Genomic DNA, 14958 nt, shown 5'->3' with positions numbered 1-14958 from the left:
ACAGTATCAAAACACTGTCTTTTCAGCATATCCTTATTTAACATGAATTTGTATTTTAATATTCATGGGTCAAATTACTTCAAGTAATACTTTATCTTGGCTACAGGCCTTGCACAGTTTGGTGCAAGGCTGTCATTTAAATCATCTCAAACAGGTAATGCGGGACTATTACTTTTTATTTTCTAAAACAATAAAATAAACTATGCTTGCAAGTAGCGACATGAATATTTGTAAGACCCAAGATGCTGTGCTTGTGAATATTTTTCAATTAAATCCTTGATCCTTCCATGCAGCAAGATCACTGGTTGAAGATTTTTTATTTTAACAGTGCTGGCTTTTGATCATGTCTGATTTTCAATTTCCATACAGAATAATACACAAAGGCTATGTAGGTTTTTGTGAAAGCACCTGACTCCCAGCAGATTTTTCAATATCTTATTCCAGTATTCTAAATATTTACACTGTCTCGTCCAAAACTGCTACAGAAACCTAACAAAATTGTATTCCTCCATGTAATTATAAGGGAACTATCATAAAATTCAATTTGGGCAAATGTGTTGCAGATCAGTAAACTACCGACGGACCGTGCTGCTCCATCCACCGTCCACCGGAACATGACTCACTGTAGCTTTAAATCTAAACCCGGATAATGCATGCACTGGCAACAACCGTCCACTGATCACAGTCAAGGCAGCACATCAGTAAACCTGCTTTTGCATATTGGCAGGATTTAGGTGTGCTCTTATATTCTCGTATAACCGGTAGCTCACCACGAGGATAAAGAGAAAGATGTCTGCTGCTGCCAAAGGTCTGTTCATGTATTTCGCTTTTGGGAGCAACTTGCTGAAGGAAAGACTGCAACTGGCAAACCCCTCGGCGACATTTCTCACCACCGGTCGATTGAAGGTAATTCATTAGTACAGCTGCTGCATGTAGTAACCACTGTAGAAATACATTTAAATAATGTATATTGATTTTTTCCCGTATTCACTAAGCAACAATGTGTTTGTGTTAGACATTAGAGAGGTGGTGTGGTACCTATTCTACCTTGAACGCCATATACGTGCACACAGAGCAAGTGACTGTAGATAAGATAAGATGGAAACTGTTGTTGACCATTCATCTATTCACCGTACTCCAATATTTGATTTATTGTCGCCAACATTAACCATATATATATCAAGCACAATGCACTCCTTAACCTTACCTTTCTTGAACGCAGCTTAATGCCGTGAATGTACCCTGCTGTCACAATGTGGAAATTCACCGCCAGGGACATTTTTTAGCTGACTATTCAGGTTTTAAACAATCGTTATACTTACGGCTGCTTAGCATAGAAATGATCTGGTAGTGATGCTCTAAAATCAATTCTCAAATCAAAATATCGATACTTTTGATACTTCAGTCATTTGAAGCAATGTAAATTATTAACAGGAACACAGTGGAAAGTAACTAAACCATTGAAAATAATTTAGTTTAACAGTTTTATTGTTTTACTTACTTTATTTTTTTTTAGTGTTTGAAACACCATTTTCACATATTTTGTATTATTGTGTCCTCTATTTAGTTTTTCTGTTGTTGTATTAATTCGGCTATATAGTAAATGAGGCCACTACCTCAATATACTTAAGAGTTTAAAATAAATCAATCAATAAATAACTCAGAAATACACTACCTTTTTTTAATTTATCAGACACATTAGGTGTATTTGCACAAAGTATCGGTATCGTGTCGATATCGCCGATACCAGCCTGAATTTTACTCAGTATCAGATCGGAAAAAAAATCGGTGGTATTGACCATCACTATGATCTGGCGCTGACAAATGCTCGTTCAAACAATCCAGGTAACTGCTACTCACTTACGCCCCCTCCATCTATTTGAAGTCATTTGCCAAGTAATGTAGGCCTACATCAAGGTGTCCAAAGGTGCATTTCGACCAAGAGTTCTGGGGTCTTTTAGCTCCCAGAATTACTTTACCCTGAACTAAAAGGTTCCTGTGCCCCCATTGTTGTCTGCGTTTCGATCGCAGGTTGAAGTCCTGGGTAGATTGTGCAAATCAAGTCAGTGACATAAGGAGAAAAAAATGTATATTAAATAATATTTGTAGTTCAGGGGTAAAGTCCATAGTTCCGGGGTAAAGTTCCTGCAGTCGAAAAATGCCTCAATATTACATAATTGTCTTTTCGTCCCCTAGTGACAGTTGATATCAAACTAAAAGGCCAGTATGGCTTTAGCACCACTTCTTCAGAATCAGTGGTAACAACAAGGCCTGAGTGCAATCCTGCTTGACCATGCTGTGATGAACAATAGCAAACAACGCTCACAGTGGACTCTGTTGATAACACAAACATAGCTCCCTTCTTTCCGTCATAGTGAAATAAAAGACATTTTGTTTGAAATACACAAAGCATTGTCACTGTCCACAGCCCCCTCATCCCCTTTCATTGCCACCTGTTTCTGTGTGTTTTGGACAGGACTACGAGTTGAACTTTGGCTTGTGGGAACAACATGTGGAGAACAGTTGGCATGGTGGAGTGGCCACAATCCAGTCTGTTCCAGGCAGCGAAGTGTGGGGGGTGATCTGGACTTTGAGCAACGAAAACCTCTCAAGTTTAGACAAGTGAGACGCTTATATGCCCGGCTGTCGATCAAATCAGAAGTTAATGTTTGTCATGTTAACCAACTCTGTTTGTCATTTTCTTCCCCTCAGACAAGAAGGGGTGAGCCAGGGACTGTACTCTCCACTGGAAGTTTTAGTGGAGACTGATGAAGGGCCGATGTCTTGCAGGACTTATCAGATGAACAATTTCCACCCCTGTCCTCCCTCTCCTCAGTATAAAGAGGTGTGTGCATGTGTACACAGCACCCCAGACAACACATAGCTACGGCTTTATGATGAAATCAACATTTATTTTTATCTGTTTTTTTGTTTGTCTCTGTGTGTTATTAAGGTGGTGTGTCTGGGTGCAGAGCAAAATGGACTCCCAGTGGAGTACTTGAAGAGGCTGGATGCAGTTCAAACCAACAACTACAGCGGCCCTTCCATTCTTGATCAAATCAGACCTGTAATGATGAAAAACTCCGAAAAAATCTAGACTTTGGAAGCATTTGATGACAAAAACACCTCCACACAAACTCAGCTTTAAATGCTGTTCCAAAAACAAGAGGAGCAGAATCGAGTCATGCGAACAGAATTGCTACTAAGTTACCACTGTGGCTGCTTACAATGATTTTTTGTTACCTTTTCTAGTCATGGTCAACTTTCTTGCAGTGTCATGGGCTTCTAAAAGCATTTCAGTGTAAGTTATTGCTTTTATCGTTTAATAGTTGAATGATCATAGATAGTGAAAACAATGAGGATTGTACAAATGAGGATGACGAAATAAATCTGCATAAATCCATTCTAGATCAAGACTTAATTATTTGACTATTGACTTGAATAGGCGCCACTGTTACCCTGAAGTAGGTAAAAAAAAAAAAGCACTGATATGACATGTTTGGCTGGGCCCAACATTTCCTTTAACTTTGACGTACCATGCAGCAGTTCATGCGAGAAGTATGTTGACAAATGCACACCATTCGAGAAACTGAAATGAAATGTATGATGGGGGGGATATTAAACATTGTCAGCCTTATTTGTGATGATTATTTTATTTTCTTGCTGATAAAGAAGAGCTAAATGAAGTATTGCTGGTTTCCAGCTCAAAGCTAACAAAAAATAAACATACATTGTGGTGCTTTCACACAGTTTGGTTGAATTATAGTTTTTTATTAAGAAATGAAAACTAAAAATGAATGAATCATAAAAGGAAACCACTTTATTTTTTACAACACAGTGGCCTTGCACATAATGAGTGTGTACCCTTCTCAAAGTCGCTCATCTTCTTAGAATCATAGAAAACACGCACACAGTACAAAAAGAAACAGCTGTCAAGAGAACAAAAGATATGTGTTGAACACCCAATAACTTGTTTTGTCAAATGTCGAGAAAATTTTCCACAAGTCAATGCAAATATGTAGACCTCACAATGGCACAACTTATTTCATCTAATTTAACTAATGCTCATGCAGGCAACATGGTTGGAAATTTATAATAGCTTAGCGTTCCTTAATTCCCCAAACCTGAAATCTCATACGTGTACAATCTCCCAAATTTAGATTCAAGGTGAACGTTCTCCCAAATTGTCTGCAAATTTGACCATGAAACATTTTCCCCTTTAACTTGTTAAATGTAGAGAAGGCGTGTGAAAAATCTAAAGGATCTAAAGAAAATGGAAAAACAAAATATCAAAGCTCTGTGCAATAAAGTTATGAAAAAAACAAAGACTCTTTGAAGAAATCTTAATATAATAATAAATCATGGTAAGGTCCAAGGGTGTGCTCTAGTCTGGGTATTGTCAGGCAATGATGTAGAAAATCACAATTTTGTACAAAGGGGCTTAAATAAAGGGTGCAGAAGAGGGGCTAACCAGTGCTTAAAGAGAAGTCAGTAGCCATTAAAGAATGAAGAGTTATAACCAGCTAAATACTGTTGCATCTTAACAGTCTGACACCGACGTAGAGACAACACATCTGAAGTCTAGGAGCATTGAAACGTGGCTTTGCATTAATGTGGAAATTAGAGTATGAACCACTGACAGCATACTGATAAACAAAGCACTATTAATGAAGGCTGCATTAACTAACTGGCCTCACTTACAGGTAACTTGTATGTTTAGGAATACACTGTGCGCACTGCATGGTGAACTTCTCTAGTAACTATCAATACAAGAGGCCGTCACTTAAGTATCAGGATTTTATTCTGCTTTGATTAAGGACACCTGCATTTGCATTATTTTTTAACTTTAAGGTTTGTTCTATTTATTAAACACATTCCATCGGCTCCACTTGTTCTCCACCTGTAACTTTATCATTTCCACTTTCATCCATCGGTTCTGGTCCATCGTCACGCTTTTCCATCGGCTCTGCAGACTCTACAGGCTGCTCAGGAGCATCATCAGGCTCTGCTGTGTCCGCCACCTGTGGTTTTGGGATGAGGAGATTGTGCTTGACTTTGCTCAGTTCTGTCATGTTGAATCCCAGGAGAATGGCCGCCGTGTTCCTCTTCAAACTCTTCATACATTTGCTGCGCTTCTTGCTGAAGAGTGCTGCCAGCTCTGCTTTGGTGACCAACAGCCTCCTGCACAGCTCTTCGGTCTCGGGTTTGGTCGCGTAAGGGTTCACGTTGAAGTATTTGGATATAAAGTCTCTGCGCTCATCGATGCAGCGGCGGTCCACCAAGGTTGGCTCCAGTGCCAGCTTCACCGTGGGGTCGCTCTGAATCACCGGCTCTGGTGGGGGCAACAACCTTTCCTGCTCTCGCTTCCTCCGCATGGCTGCCCTATGTTCTCGCTCTCGTTTATTGGCCTCTATGACCTGCTTCAACGCTGCCTCCAGCCGTTGCTTAGACTGCTTCTCTGCTTCTGACTCTGGAGGCCTTGCAGGGGTTGCAGGGGCTGGAATCACACGAGCTGGAGCCAGAGCTTGTTTTACAGTCAGCCCTTGTGGCACTTGGAGGAAGTAGAGTCCAGATGGCTGGCTGAGCTGCGGAGCTGGTTTTGGTGGTGCTTGGGGTGCTACTGTAGGTTTGGGGGGCTGTGGTTGAGTTGGTTTTGGTGAACAGCGGCATCGCTGAATGTGGAGCATCACAGCCTGCTGGGTAACCTTTCCTGTGTATACACCATTGCAGTATATGCACTTGAACGCCTCTGTCTTCAGGATAGCATGAATGGTTGGTGCTACAAAATGTTTTTCTTTGAGGTGCTGAAGATGTTGGGATTCACTCTGGAACTTTTCATCACAGAAGGGACAGTACGTGCTGTTGACTTTAACAGGTGCAGAGCAAATGTCTGGCTGACTGGCAGGCTGCAACTTAAAGAAGATCAAGTCAAGGGTGTTTGTGACCAGGGCGAGGTTTACCTCAATATCTCCTAAGACCTCTTTAGGAGCTGTGGTGTGAACATCAAAGTAAGGGAACAGGATTCCACCTGAACCTTTAGAGTAGACCCTGTACTTTTGTCTCAGAAAATCACAGTACGGCTTGCTCGTGGGGTTGTGTAGCTTAACATGCTCTGCAAGCTGCCTGATTGAAAAGAACAAAGCTGAGCAGTACAAACAGTTCAGGCCGTGGAGCAGGTGTTGGAAGACGCTTTTTTCTGACAGTAGAATTTTGCACGTTAGACATTTAATGGTTTTGTCCGGCATTTTCTTCAAGAAGGCTGCTCGTGCAGCCACACTTTCCGACTTGGTTGAGGTGGACTTTGTCTGGTGTGCGACTTCGGTATGGATGTCAAAGACATTGGAAGGGAAAAGTTCATTGCAGAGCGGACAGGTGATCCATTTCTTAGTTTGTGGGGAGGAGTTGCTTGTTTGCTCGATTGACTTGAGAGGGGTGTTTGCACTCTGAGGGCTAGGCACTGCTACCTGCAGCGGAGCAAAAGTATACGTGGGCATGCCGTTCACTCTGTTGCCGGTTGGGATCAGGTGACTCAGCAGAGACTGTGAAGTCAGCATGGTACCTTGTAAGGTGATTTGGTTTATTGATGCATTTTGTGTAACCATGGCTGGCTTAGTTACAGTTCCAGGGCCAGTGGCCATACTGGCCTGCAGCCCTGGAGGCAGAAGGATTTGCTGTGCTTGAGGAGTCTGTTGCGGCTGAGAAGGAGGTGCTAAAGCCATTGGTGCAGATTTGAGGGACACATTAGACATTGCTGGAAGCTGGACCATTGATGGTCCTTGGGGCAAAGCACTTCTCAGGGCGATGGTGGCACCAGGCTGGAGTAAACCTTTAGCCTCAGCACTAGCTAGCTGCACTAGTGCTGAGGCTTGTGGGGGCAAGAAAGCTTGGTTGGTTCCAGGGGCGCAGATCAGAGTAGTACTATTAGTAGCTCCAGCTAGTTGCTGTAACGTCACCACAGTACCAGTAGGTTGGCCATTACTTGGCAACACCAATGACTTGCTGTTGAACATTTGAGTCGTTTGGGGTTTAGGAGCAATGCTTGGGAATGTCACAAACAACCCATTCCCATTTGGAGTTGATTTGATGGTGAAGTTCTTGTTCTCATAAATTAAGCTCTGTACTTGTGTGCTGACTGAATAGTGCGTTGGCTCCACCAGCATGTGATGCAACATTTGGTCCAAGGTCCCAGTGTTCACCCTGCACACCTTGCAGCAGTGGACTTTTATAGAGGTGGTTCCTTGAAGGTGTAATCTGTAACCTATGTACTGTTCTGCCACTCTATCCAGGTGCTTGAGAATGATGTGCTTCTTCATCGCAAAGATAGAGGAGGCTTGGAATCCACATTTTCTGCACTGATATCGCTCATTTCCACGATGGCTAAGTGTAGACACTTCACTCGTTTGTAAATGGTTGGTGAGTTTGCTGTGAAAGAACATCATGTGCTTCTTGACCACCTTGGGGTGGCTGATGAAGAGGCACTGAGAACAGGGTGCGAGCGCACAGTAGGACTGCACATATTTATGGCAGCGAGAGACGTGGGACCTGAAGTTGTAGATGTTTTTAGTGGAGTACTTGCACAGGTTACAGCACAGAGTTTGCGACCGATAAGGCCACTGAATGGAGAGAAAAAGAGACAGTCAGTTAATTCCGTTTATATCAATAAACCAAACTAAAAGGTCAGTTACATGTTTAACTATTAAAAAAAGCTGGAGGAAATCTTCTGGTTGAAGGTAATTACTGATGGAAGTGGTCAACATATTCACCTTTTTAAATTGTCTGCCATTGTATCCATCTGTGAAATCATACCAATCAGTTTCCTGAAAGGTTTCCTCTTCATCTGAGTTTTTCTCAGAGCTTTCATTTAGATCCTGCAAGCAAATCACACACAAAAACATATGAACATGTTCATTCAAAGTCCAGCATTGACATTTTTTACAGGAAAAAAGGCTTAGCAGGGAAATATATGCTTGCATTAGATGATAAATACTGACTAGACATGATTGTGAGCAAAGCATCATACGGTATAAATCAATCACACCAAAAGGCCTATGCAATAGATTTTCCCTGAGATGAGTTCAGAGAGGAGTTGATCCAAGTTTATGATAAACTGTACTGTAATGAGGCACACCCTGTTTATTAGAGGTGCAAGGATCACATAAAGACCTTGATGTGTTTGGACCAACCCCAATGGTTTGGTTCACATGTGATCTGTTGATGGATGACTTAACAGTACGGTGTACAATAACAGGTTGCAGTCAGATTTTACCATCTCCTGAAGCACTCTCCTCTGCTTTATATCAAGGAGCATGAGAAAGATGTCCTCACAGGCTCACTTATAAAAATTTGGGAGACACCAGTGGCAGTTTCGTGACGTTCCTAATATGCCGTTTCTGGCGCTGGAGAGGTCGGCAGTCAGTTGGAGCAGCTCCGAACCCTCTTTACCCTTTTACTCTATTTAACTTTCTTTTTTGCTATTTTATTTATCTATTTTCAATTTTACTTATTTTATTTTATTTTACTTATTGAAACATCTTCTTGATTGTGCTTATGTCTGGGTTGCTATAACAACTGAATTTCCCCCCCGGGGGATCAATAAAGTAATATCTTATCTTATCTTATGCCATGCAGATGTTTACAGATGATGTCACATGAACATAAACTGCATTGTGTTAGTCCTGTCCTCCTCAAAGCACTTCTCCACTCATGCATACACTGCTGTGAGAGCCTGGATAATATTAATGCTCTATAAACGTCCCAAACATGAGCAGGGCAGGAATATCAGACAACAATTCAAGTACAGAAACACTTCTCGTGATCTGCAATGCACACAGTTTGAGCAGTGACACATAAACACAAAAAGAAAGTGACAAGAAGTAAAGTTGATACCTGATGGGAGTCAAATGATTGACCTGTTTCAGTGCAAATTGTCTAACAGAGCCACAGACTACAGTCCTCTAAATGACTTCCATTCAACTACAATTTTCCCTCAATCTTTATGGTTGAAATGCATCAGACTTGATTAAACAAAAATAATGACTGTCAGCAGTTAATGGGTTATATTGTATCTGTTCCCCACCATGTGGCAATGAGAAAAGTTTGGATTAAATAATAAAGAATGATCAAATGTTCGGAATCTCAGGAAATACAACCTGTATTACTCCTGATTCATCCTTGAGCATTCTGCTCTGTGATTTGTTGCATTACTCACTTAATATCACACATCACAGTATAACAGTCGACAGAATACAACATCCAACCCCACTTGTTGCCATAACAACCAAGGAAGAAACCCTTGAATGGAGAGGTGGCCATATCAATCCTGATCTGATTTCATTTTGTCTTAACATGTTAGTCTTTAAATTTCTTTGACCCAACTAAGACAACCACCTCTCATTTTAAAATTATCATAAAATATGCCAACTGTGAGGCTGTTGCTGCACCTCGATGGTATCAATACATAGCTGAAATAACAAATCAAAATAGTTGGATTGCTAGTGGCCTAGTGGTCTAAGAGCCCTACATACAGAGGATACAGTCCTCCTTCAGATCTCCTATCAAATAAAGCCAACTCCCAAAAATATAACTTAAAAAATAAAATTATCGTTTATATGCTCATAAAACCTGGTTCAATTTAATCCTTGCAATAACTTACCTTACTACCGATTCACAAGGTAGGAGTATACATAGTGTTTTTATCTGTTATATTTGCTATATTTTATTATATCTTATTTTATATTCACCTTATCATTTCTACTATTATTTAATTTAAAAAAAATGTTTTAACTATGCAAGTGCTTTGTCATATTCTCATGTCCCTATCTATCTATCTATCTATCTATCTATCTATCTATCTATCTATCTATCTATCTATCTATCTATCTATCAAAACATCTCTCATATTTGACAAGTGTTTTCAGACACTTAAACCTTCAAAAACAAAACCTGCTTTGAGACTGTGATGGAAAAAAAAGGACAGCCTTTTTACATGTTTTGTTGTAGGAAGCCAGAGAGGTTTATTTTTGCCGTCATTAATTTGTGTTAGCGAGCATCCGCACTGAATATGAGTGCATTCAAGACAGTCACTACAAGTAATTGCTAGCTTTCAAACAGATTGGTACGTCATTTGCAAGGGACACAAAATTTGAAGCCTCATAGCATTGTTATATCTGATTGGCAAGTATCCCACAGCACAACATGGGTAAATCTGTTGCTATGTATTAAGATTAAAACCTTGGGGCTAAACCATGGTCTGCACTCTGATTATTGTCCTGTTTTTTTGTCCTTTGTAAATCAAGCCTCTTTAAGAACAAAAGAAAACAACTTTTCCTATTGTTATAGGCTTAGATACTGTCCAGTAATGGTCAATGCAACATGTCATAAAAAAGTCACACTGGATGAAATTGCAATGTTGAGTAAGTAGCTCAACAAAACATACCTTTAGCAGAGTTTTGCAGTCTTCTAGGCCGATCTCAGTTAGGATGTTCTTCACTGCCTTCCGAGCCTTTCGGATCTTCTCAATATTTCCAACCGGAACCTGATACATTGTTCCTTTAAGAAAAAACAAGTTATAATTAAATGGGGGCATTATGACAAATAGGTAACTAAAAAATGCTGAAAAATGTAATTAACAAGTCAATCCAAAAGAAACTGATTGCAAACTGCTTTGAAAATAGATTTATCAATTCAGTCATGGTTCAAGCTTCTTTAATTAAAATATTGTATCACTTATTAGAGTTTATCAAGATAAAAAGAAAAAAATGGCTGGATAAAGGATGCTGTCTAGATGTTACTTTGAGCTTCTTAAACCGGGATGAACTTATTCACATATTTTCATTTGTTTACAGATTTATTGGTGAAGTAGTTGATCTTAGGAAGTGACCAAGTTTTAATGCAATTCTTCTAAAATATTTATAAAATATCAATACACATCTTATTCTATGGGTTAAATGCAGATCACAGCTATATTAAAACATTTCCAGACCCTTATTTCCACTTTGTGAATGGAGACATAACCAACATAAATAATAATCTCAATAATAATTAAAGCTGCAAGCGGCGATGAACGGGCCCTCGCACATCTATTTCCTGCTTATGGCGAGACATGAGTTTGATGCACCTGCGACACCCCAAATTTGTATATTTCGCGAACTTTTTCTGATAACTTTTAATCGTCAATATGTCTACTTTGGATTGTGCCTTGCTGGGATTGGTTTGGAGAAAAGCCTAGGGCTAGTTCTCTTAAATACGTACCCTGCGAATCGCCAAAAATCAGACATTTAACTCAGATTTCTGCACTTCCTGTTGGGACTTCACAATGACGCCCTGGGACTTTTTTGTAGGTTCTGTGATGGTAGGTGTGCAAAAAAAAAATTCAGGCATGTGGGTGAAAGTAGCAATGAGGGGCTGGCCTTTTAAGTCATTAGGGGACACTATGGAGCGGTATTGGAGCAGGTACTGGCACGAAAGCAATTAATTCCCTGAACTTTACGCCATGACTGACTTTGGGACAATTTTTTATGAGTTTTGGGCCACATTGAGGCATGCAAATTTAGCTTTGAAGCAGCGGATAAATCCAAGCGATCCTTAGGGTTACAATAGGGCCTCGCTGCCACTGCGTGTCAGTGCTCGGGCCCTAATAATAATAAATTTTATTTAAAATGCACCTTTCAAAATCATAGTTTACAAGGTGCCAGCAAAAGCAAACAGAAAACGTAATGTATTCAAGTATAGACGAATCAAATTTAGTGATTAAATGTGTGCACTGTAAATACAAACAAGCCAAAATACATTTAAACAAGCCTGATCACCTGATTCTGCTGAGAAATGTAGCGATTAAATAAATGCCTTCAGTGTGCCGTTTATAAGAGCTCAAACAATCTTGCAGGAAAACTTAATAATATGACACATGACGTAGTAAAATAGTAAACTGCTCAATGATTACATGTCTGGGAAATAACTGCATGGATGCACATCAGTGTCTGCATAACAATTGTAACAGATTCTGTGCAACAGCTGATTTCACTTATCTATTTTCTATACGCCACTATATGCCATCTCCTGACATGCAAGAGGAAAACTTTTTCAGCGAGTTTAAAATGTACATTTAATGTTGCTTAACACTAAAGTAACATCCTCTCAGTGTACACAGCTGCCATCCATGCTAATACTGCTGTATGTGTGCTGCCCACACTGAAGTCCTTTAACAGCTCCTGACTGCACGCTGACAGGGACGAGCTGGGTCACTAAACCGGCAACGCCGCGTCTTCACACTTGAGGATGCCCACAGCCTCCTCGGTATTATTTACCTCGTCGTATTTTCAGCGTAGGTTAACGTTAGTTGTCGCTGTGCCACCTCCGACAGGGCTAACGCTTTTCACTTCCGCCGGCCCTCAACTGTGTGCGTCGGTAAGCTGCGTCCGCTGCCCGGGCTGCACACAGGTACTCATCCGAGCAGCTTTCTCTCTCTGCATACACCGCTGAATGGAGGATGAGGTCTAATAAGGAAGGTGAGGTTTGTAAATACAAGTTGATTTTGGTCCAGCTTTTGTCCCTTTCTTCCCCTGTTGAGGAAAAAATGGCGCTCAAGTTCAGGATCTGACGTAGTAGTCCTCATTTGCATACTGAACAAATTGACCAATAGGAAAGTTCTTGGTCTAAAACCTAAATCACCTTCTGTTCTAGAGGTATCTATGTTTCTCATCGTTTCAGAGGTTCAGGTGATACATCTGATAACTTTGTCTTTGAATTCTATGAAACAATTGACTTGTTGATTGGACTTTTGCATTCTACAACACATAGCTAGTTATGGGGGCGTGGCTACAGCCACCCTCACTGGCAGTCACGTGGTACATGACTAAGGCCAACCAATGAGGTGTCGAGAAAATGAGCTAAATGGGTGGTTCTTTAGCAGTGACGTCATATCATGCTACTTTTACCATCCAATTAAAATGAACCACCATTTTGATCAGAAATAAAGGCAAACCGTTAGTTTAAATGTTTTTAGCTAGCACACCTTAAAATTCTTAGGATTTTGTTGACTTGGTCAAAGTTTACGAAAAAGTGTAAAAGGCTAGCTACTTAACCGAAGTCATTGGTAACGATAGCTAACTTATCTTTGAGATTTTTTATACAAAGCGATATCTACATTTAAAGTTGATTCAAATTTTTTTAACAGATAAACAATTATACTTTCAGCTTTTTAATCAACAGACATGTTCAAGCTTGCACTGCTTGAAAACTCAAACCACCTCTGTAGAAGAGGCTCTTAGGCAGCTATTTCAATTTAAGGTCAAACGTCAAATTGACTGTTTGACCTACAAAGTTGCGATACCTAATTTAAAGTGTATTTTGGTGGACTTTTAACCTAAATTTTCTCATGTTATCATTTCACTGAACCAAATAAATGACAAAATCATATTGTTAGCTATTTAACAGTAACTTATTGCCTACAGATGGTAATTCAGTTCCTCTATTACACCAACTTATACTGTAATTAGCCATTACAGTTCCCTCACACATGACACCATCTCTTTTTATGACTACACTATTTCTATCTTTCTGACATGCTAAATGGAGATATTTTTCAAAGGTCTGTGTTACCAAGCAGTATGATGGACAAATGATCCAATTCAGTTTTGATGAGCAAGGTCAAATGTACCTCTGTGCCCTCTGCAAAGGCGATGCAAATCAAGGTGGTTTTATTTCCTGTGCAAACAGAAAAAAAAGACAGCGTTAGACAGAGTTAAGTGTCAACATCTTTGATTGATGTACTGTAGTTGATTGCACTGCTGCAAAACAAGTCATGGAAGAGTAATTACATCCAAAATATATGACTGCTGAGACAAAAAAGTAAGACATCACTATCTCTTCAACCAAAGTAAAGAAACATGTTTTTTTAAATACTTACTAAACACTAAGTATAAAGAGGCCAATCCTGATTAATGAGGACATTTCTTGAAACCGAAATGGGCTCAATACTGAAACTGAAAAGGAAACAGTTTGCTACAATGTCCATTTTTATTATTAATATAACAGCAGTGATGTCTCTTGGACAACTGCTCTTAATCGCATATCTGTTCTAAATTCCCTCCAGTCAAACCGATGCAAGAATATAACAAGTGAGCCAATAAGTCAGGAACAAACACTCATGGTCTATCAAGGTGAAATGGGGTGTGATTCTAGAGTTACAACTCCATCATGCAATGCCACAGCTATAACCTCTGTGTCGCAATCTCTTTAGTGCAAAGTGAGGAGTGGCAGATTAATACGAGGTCTGCTTTTTATAGTGTCATTATCATCACCTTTAAATTCAAAGACCATTCAATGACATGCTTTTTGACCACTGTGATGATCACAGTTCCACTTATCTGTTGGTCTTGTTTTCATGTCCTAATCACGTCTAACAAAGGGCTAATATTAGGGTTAGAAACACCTGTCATGACAAGCATTTTTTTAAATGAGTTAAAAATCCCCTTTATCATAATTCTTAACATGTTTCTCAAGAAAAAATTGCTTATTCATAGGTATTTTATATATTTTCTCTGTAGATGATGCTGGGTTGGGGTTCAGTGTAAGCAATGGGTGAGGCTATACAAAATGGTATGGGGTGTTTTACATACTATATACATCTATACTTCATCATACTTTTTATTTACAAAGGAGCCAATTTAAGCAAACAAACAGAATAATCAGTCTTATTGAGATTGCTGTTATGTTTGAGAGGGCTTGGGAAACTACATTAAAGGAAAGAATGTTATGTAAAGTAGCGAAAAGGTGGAGAAGACATAACATGTTGAGCCCTTTAAAGAGATGCAACTTAAGTACATACTAATAACAAAAAAATATATTGTTTTTGTAATTAAAGTCAATAAACAAGATATCTGTTTGTTAAAGAAATAACAAAATAATTCAATCTATTTCATTGCTCTATCTGGGCCAAAGATAAGGCTGTAAATCTCT

General features: G+C 39.6%; 2 protein-coding genes across 2 annotated transcripts; one reads left to right on the top strand and one right to left on the bottom strand.

The window, feature by feature from the left end:
- The first annotated feature begins 645 nt into the window (after positions 1 to 645).
- ggcta (gamma-glutamylcyclotransferase a) lies at positions 646 to 3637 on the top strand. Its single transcript, XM_034704458.1, has 4 exons — positions 646 to 906; positions 2477 to 2622; positions 2713 to 2845; positions 2954 to 3637. Exons 1-4 carry the CDS (start codon positions 790 to 792, stop codon positions 3095 to 3097), a joined length of 540 nt encoding a protein of 179 aa, XP_034560349.1. The 5' UTR covers positions 646 to 789; the 3' UTR covers positions 3098 to 3637.
- Positions 3638 to 3750: 113 nt separating this feature from the next.
- Positions 3751 to 12833, bottom strand: adnp2b (ADNP homeobox 2b). Its single transcript, XM_034704457.1, has 4 exons — positions 12306 to 12833; positions 10436 to 10548; positions 7764 to 7868; positions 3751 to 7613 (listed from the first exon to the last, which is right to left on the bottom strand). The coding sequence occupies exons 2-4, from the start codon at positions 10541 to 10543 to the stop codon at positions 4866 to 4868; spliced, it is 2961 nt and encodes a 986-aa protein (XP_034560348.1). The 5' UTR covers positions 10544 to 10548; positions 12306 to 12833; the 3' UTR covers positions 3751 to 4865.
- Positions 12834 to 14958: the final 2125 nt, after the last annotated feature.

This window comes from Notolabrus celidotus, chromosome 16 (assembly GCF_009762535.1).
Source record: "Notolabrus celidotus isolate fNotCel1 chromosome 16, fNotCel1.pri, whole genome shotgun sequence".
NCBI classification, from domain to species: Eukaryota; Metazoa; Chordata; class Actinopteri; order Labriformes; family Labridae; genus Notolabrus; species Notolabrus celidotus.
This window is presented reverse-complemented; position numbering and strand designations above follow the sequence as displayed.